At 46.1% G+C, this 6441-nt stretch overlaps 1 protein-coding gene across 1 annotated transcript; it reads right to left on the minus strand.

Moving 5' to 3' along the window:
• Positions 1–12: 12 nt before the first annotated feature.
• vps4a (vacuolar protein sorting 4 homolog A) lies at positions 13–6050 on the minus strand. Its single transcript, XM_037451557.2, has 11 exons — positions 5820–6050; positions 5284–5395; positions 5043–5187; positions 4884–4945; positions 4649–4768; positions 3088–3244; positions 2706–2854; positions 2472–2553; positions 1438–1657; positions 1177–1317; positions 13–179 (listed from the first exon to the last, which is right to left on the minus strand). Exons 1-11 carry the CDS (start codon positions 5838–5840, stop codon positions 78–80), a joined length of 1311 nt encoding a protein of 436 aa, XP_037307454.1. The 5' UTR covers positions 5841–6050; the 3' UTR covers positions 13–77.
• Positions 6051–6441: the final 391 nt, after the last annotated feature.

The following is a 6441-nucleotide window of genomic DNA, read 5'->3' on the forward strand; positions in this document are numbered from 1 at the left end:
GCAGTGGGGGGGGGGGGGGGGGGGGGGGGGGGGTTTGACCCTGTTTCGTGGGCCGGGGAGAGCCGGGGGTCCGTCTCTCAGCCCTCCATCCCAAAGTCGTCGGTGAACTTCTTGACCTTGAGCAGATCTTCAGTGTTGACGGTGGGCCGCGTGGTGGACAGAGAGCGCAGCATGTCCGACTGCGGAGCGGGAGGACATGCGTTAGTGGACACATCGGGGGACGCACTGGTCCAACAGGATGCTTTCTTTTTAGCTGCAGCCGTTCAACTCGTACTCCTCCGCTCAGGCGCTCATACATCCTTTAAAGAATAAATGTGTGCATCTATCTGGACCCGGTCATGTATTTGTCTCTATTGCCCTCGCAGCTTTTCTCTTGTCGTTGTCGTAGCTCACATTTCTAGTGATGTGTGTGTTGGTTTTATTGGCTGTGTGTGAGATCATCATTGAGTGTAAACTGAATGTCATGATGTGATCTTGAGGTCAATGGATAGACTGGACTAGAGAGGTTTCCTCACCAAAAACGAACGTTTGTCATTAAAAAGCTCATTATTATTTGTATTGAGGTAAAAAGAATTGCACAAAATATTACATTTGTAGCATGATATTGTTGGAATTTACCTCCGCCCAATATCATTTTTTAATATAACGTAACGTAATGCAGATCTCATTTATGAAACAGTACGTAGAAAGTTGAGATGTGCAGAGGAGGAAATAAACGTATGCTACAAATGATCCGATCTATAAAACCATGTGTGAACCTGCCTTAATAAAATCAACCGTTACACACCCACATTCAGCACTAAATGTTCAATGCACCTAATGAATGTTTAATTATTTATTCTTTTTACATTTTTGCAGGTGAAGATGTAGCCGGTGGGTGACTGGAGGAGGCAGTGTGTGACAGTAACCATGATGACTCTTCTGTGTGTGTGCTTTATCTGTCCCTATGGAACAAACTATGTATGAATCGATAAGGTCATTGTAGATTTGCGGTTTGAGTTGGTTTATATCTTTTGTACTAGAATGTGCCCATACCTGCAAATTAACATGGGCTGTGGATTGAAATAAAAGTTTGGTGTGGCTTCAGCATTTCTGATCCTTGTGTTGGTGTCTGAACTATTTCTAAAAAGAAGCTGCAGGATTGACCGTGTATGTGTGTGTGTGTGTGCGTCTCACCATGCACACTATGGGCTCTAGCAGCTTATCACTGGGCACATCCATCCAGGTCAGCTCGATGGCGGCGGGGTCGCCAGGGGAACACGGAGTCAACAGGTCGTCCACCATCAGCTGGTTGTTGTTTCGGGATGGACCGCAAACCTGCAGAGTAGGAACGAGGAGGAAAAAAGGGATAGATAGTAACTAGAAAATAATTTACAATGACAGCAATTTTACCTACGAGGGCTTTAGGGGATTTAACCCCCCCCCCAACAAGCTCACCTTTTTGAAGTGGGTAGCCGATTGGACCTTCCTGACCGGCTGCATGAGGGCGTCCCGGACGATGATGCTGATGTCGGCGCCGGAGTAGCCGTCTGTTTTGTGGGCGAGCTGCCGCAGGTCGGCCTCGCTCAGGCTGTGCGGCGTGTTGCCGAGGTGAAGGCGAAACATCTGAGAGCGAGCCGGCTCCTCCGGCAGAGGGATGTAGATACGCTTCTCAAACCTGACAGGACACAGAGGACCACCGCACAATGCCTCCATCAAGGACCTTTTTATCACCTCAATGTTAATCATGTCAAATGTACACTAAAATTATTTAAAGGGCCAGTATGTAGAATTCAGGAGCATCTAAAGCAGAAATGGAATATGAAATTCAGTGTTATTATGGTATGGATGGCCTCTAAGCGTTAGCGCAGCCTTAGAAAGGGAGGAAAGAGGAGTGGAGTATGAACACAGAAGAAAAAAAGAAGCGTGCGGAACTTTTAGAGAACCCAGATCACACTGTCGCAGTTTCTCCCAAAACAACCTTTAACAGCGTCCTTGAGAACACTCAACCTTTCAGCTCACGGTTCACTGAACAGAGCCTGAACGCATCGTAATAGAACTGAAGCACGTGTTTTCTGTTAGCGGTGCTGCTAACGGTGTTTGCACCAACTTAAACAGCTCTAGTGTGGCCGACAATACTCCAGATGCTTTGAATCACAATGTTCTATCTAGTGCTGAACAGCGGTTACATTTTTAGTGGTAGTTATTAATAACTTTGGTTCCATCAACTCCGTCTGAAAGACATTTAGAATAAAAAAAGAACGCTCCCTTTCTCCGCCAGGTCTTTTGTATTTGGATTCCTCTGAGCGCTGCATCAGTCTTGGGCACAAATGCTGTGATTGGTTGAGACGTGTGAGGACGCCCCTCCGGAGACTGATCAACATCGCACCCTCACTGTGACCCATGGTGTCTGTATGTGTATCAGAGCCGATAAATGAATGCGCTAACATGCCCAGCAACAGATTGGAGCCAAATGCTGAGTGACCTCTGACCTTCTGCGGATGGCGGCGTCGAGCACCCAGGGGATGTTGGTGGCTCCCAGCACCAAGACGCCGTCGTTGTTGTTTCCCACACCTGCAACAGCGGAGAGCTTGGGTCAGCTCCATGTGAGCCCCCCTGCCTACAGGCTTCCTTCCGTCTTTACATATTTACGCTCCTTCTGCAGTTTCTACCCTCCTGAGCACAACCCACATTGCTTCGTATTGCTCTCATTTCCAGCGGCTCACCCTGCATTTGTACCAGGAACTCCGTCTTGATGCGGCGAGCCGCCTCGCTCTCGTTCTCGTTCCTGGATCCGCACAGCGAGTCCACCTCGTCGATGAAGATGATGGAGGGTTTGTGCGTGCGAGCCAGGTCGAACAGGTTCTTCACCAGCCTGAGAGACACCGGGACAACGAGAGGCAGGATGAGACACGTGCACAGCAATGCGAGAGGAGGCGAGGGAGACAGTGGCGAAGACGCGGCGCTGCCAGTCTGCATTCAGAATGGATTCAAGGAACCATGTCAAAAAGGCCGGTCATGTCGAGCCTGGGGGGGCACGGGGTTCTGTGAGCTGAAAACAACAATTCTTTCATTACGACACACTTGTAGAGAACAGAGAGGACGCACTTCTCACTCTCTCCCAGCCACTTGGACATGAGGTCCGAGGAGGAGACGGAGAAGAAGGTGGAGTTGTTGGCCTCGGTGGCCACGGCCTTAGCCAGGTACGACTTCCCCGTCCCTGGGGGGCCGAAGAGCAGGATGCCTCTCCACGGAGTCCGCTTGCCTGAGAACACAAGGGTGATGTTGGTCCCATAATGTCATGCTGGAGATGATGTGGCATACAAAACTTTTAAAGTGACATTTGTGGCATTGGATATAATAAATGATAATCCATCAATGATTTGTATGACACTGATTCATAAAATAAAATATGAAAAATGCTCATTAATATTCCCACAGATCCAGCTGACATCCACTGATCAGATTGTTTTGTCTGACTGAAGGTCCAGAATCCAAAAACACTAAATTGACAATGCAAAAGCAGAGAAATATATCAAAGAAAAGTAACAATCATCACATTTGATGGACCAGAACTAGAAGAAAGCCAGAGTCTGCCATTAAGTATAGCAGGAAGCACATGTTGGGGTAGATGGGCGATGGAGTAGCGTTGCGCTGGGAGCCACAATGTTGGCGGTTTGCATCCTGGCTCGTCCCCATGTGCCATATCGCTGAGGAGCCTTCATTGCCCGTACCGTGGTGAGGTCGTGTTAAAGCTGAACAGAGCAGCGCCACTCTCAATCCACCGGTTGTTTTTTTTTAGGGGATTATTCAACAATCCATTTATTCATCATGTTGTTGTGGGATGAACTCATGAACCTTTGGACTGGTGGAATTGGAGTTTGTGGTATTATTGGTTTAATTGACTGTTGTGCAGGGGTACGGCAGGTCCAACGCATGCTCGTTTCATTATTTAGCCATAATACACAGTGTGTTTACTGTGTGGTGTCTTTAATATGTAGTGTCGGGGGATTAAGGGAGCTCTACGGCGGATGACAGTTGCCTGAGATGTCGATATTATATGCACCCATTCCCTTTTTTTAATGGCATTTGTCTTTTTGCTTTAGGGTTAGTAGATAAGGTGAATCTTTTTAGTTTAAATGTTTACGATAAGACTCATATCTGGTGTGGATGACTCAGCCTACAGGTGGGAGATGGACCATCCCGTGAGGAGCAAAACGTTTGTGGATTTCTGACCTCACGCCACAAAAACTCTTTTATTCCCCTCCGCAGTTGGGTTCATCCATAAGACTCACTGACACGTACATCCCCGGTGCGATGTATTACAGTTACAACCCATTTCATGTCTTCTCTATTAATAAGACACTTCAATAAGGTAATAACATAGTTGTGTAACGCTCACCCTATTTGTTTGATTGACCTATTTTATTACAGATTTTCCATTTATAAATGATGTCTTACACTATTGAATTGTCATTATTGCTATGCACCAGCCATTCCACCTGTGGGCGACATAGTAGGCAATAAACCTTATCTCATTCTGATTGGAGTCTTAATGATCAATTTCAAACCACAATGTTTTTCCTAAATAACTTTTTTGTTTAATATAGCTTTGCTCTGACTAAAATATTCAACAGTTTTTGACAGAATTGGAGCGTCCACACGGTACCTGTGAAGAGGTGAGGGAATTTGATGGGCAGGATAACAGCTTCCTTTAGAGCTTCCTTAGCTCCTTCCAGTCCGGCCACGTCGTTCCAACTCACATTGGGCTTCTCCATCACAATGGCACCTGGACAGAGGATGAAGAAGATGGACGATGCAGACAGAAGAAACTTATTTAAGAGGAGATTGGACACCTGTAGCCCTGGTGCAAATACACCCTCAGCCCATTGGTATTTACTCACCCATAAGTTGCTCCTGAAGCTTCTTCCTTTCTGGATTTTCGCCCTCGCTGTCGCTATCACTCCTACACCAGAATACAAATACAGACGTTGACACCAATGCAGCACAGCCCACAGACTTTGAACACGTTTCCCAGAGAGGGCAGAAGATAGAGGGAGTACTTGTCATTGCTCTGCGCCTCCTTCACAGGCTTTTTGCCCTGTTTGTCTTTATTCTTCAGATAGTCCTTCAGCTTCTCTGCCCGGTCCAGGTACTGCATGCACTTTGTTCGTATGCTCTCCTTTGCCTTGTCGCTGTGGGCCTCATCTTAAGAGGAAGGACCGAATTGCACAGTGTGAATGAACACCCAACAACAAGGAGGTTGCAGAACTACTTTGACGGCAGTCAGCCTGCTGCACTCACATTTGATGGCATGGAGGAAATACTCCACAGCATGCTGGTACAGACGCAAGGCCTCCTCATAATTCTTCGCCTTGTCTTCCTCTGTGGCTTTGGTAACAAGATCAATTGCTTTCTGCAGGAAGAAATGCATTAAGAGTGGTGTGGATTGATATAAATAAAACAAGTTATAAACCCATGTCATCTCACATGGGTTTGCAGAGCCCATGCAGTAGATTCTGTAATTTGGCTTGAATTAGTTATACATCCCAGATTGCTATATAATGCTCCACCACGTAAGTTTAAACCTTTTGTTTTTCTCCTCAGGCAGCTGCTGCTGCTGTTTTAAACATTCCCCTGCGGAGCTGAGAGGTTAGTTCGCAGCACACAGATATTACCCTTATCGGAATTAGTTATTCCGTTTATTGTTCATTGTAATCTTATAAGCTTATGTTTATTTTCTGCAGGCTCAGATGTGACCGGCTCGAGCGTCAGCCGTCCTGCTAGCAGGTTGAGTCCGGCTGCAGGGAGCTAACGGTAGCTAGCTAACAGTAGCCTACCTGTAACGTCGATGTTGTCATTTCATCTCACTCTTGAACACTCTCAGATTTATCGTTATATCCCCCCCTATGCAAAGGCGGGTGTGTGAATGAAACGGACCCCTTAGTGTCCCTGTGTTGCGAGGGGACAGGTTGCTGTTGACATGACAAAACCAGTGCGTTAGCTAACCGCTAGCTAATAAGACAAGCCTCGACCCAACACCACCACCACAGCAACAAGACGGCTCCCTTCTTCTTCTACTACTGTAATGGTTGGTCACATGACGACTTCCGCCACCTGCAGGACAATCTGAACTAGGACTTTAGTAAAAATATTATGCCTTTGTGCTACTTTTATTTTATTATTTTGTATTACAAACAATACAATACCTTTTTATTGTATTTTTTATAGTATTCTATGACTTTTAAAGGTGCCAGCATGCAGTTAAAGGTCAAAGAGTCAAAGGTCACATTCAAACCCTGTACACTGTGCTTTTAAATGAGATGAGTAGGGCAAACACTTATAGATGCTTTGGTCTCAGTATATATTGAACTTTTAGGACTTCTAACTTAAATAGGCTGTCCGCACGTAACTTATTTCACACACTACACTATCACGTTTTATACAGCAGGTAATATGGTT

This window comes from Pungitius pungitius, chromosome 6 (genome assembly GCF_949316345.1).
Source record: "Pungitius pungitius chromosome 6, fPunPun2.1, whole genome shotgun sequence".
In the NCBI taxonomy this organism is placed as follows: Eukaryota; Metazoa; Chordata; class Actinopteri; order Perciformes; family Gasterosteidae; genus Pungitius; species Pungitius pungitius.

Coding starts and splice junctions, on each gene's coding strand:
- vps4a (XM_037451557.2), bottom strand. CDS start 5,840: ATGACAACATCGACGTTACAG. Junction 5,188..5,283: donor TTTCCTCCATGCCATCAAAT/GTGAGTGCAGCA, acceptor CTTCCTCTTAAG/ATGAGGCCCACAGCGACAAG. Junction 2,554..2,705: donor GTTCCTGGTACAAATGCAGG/GTGAGCCGCTGG, acceptor CCGCTGTTGCAG/GTGTGGGAAACAACAACGAC.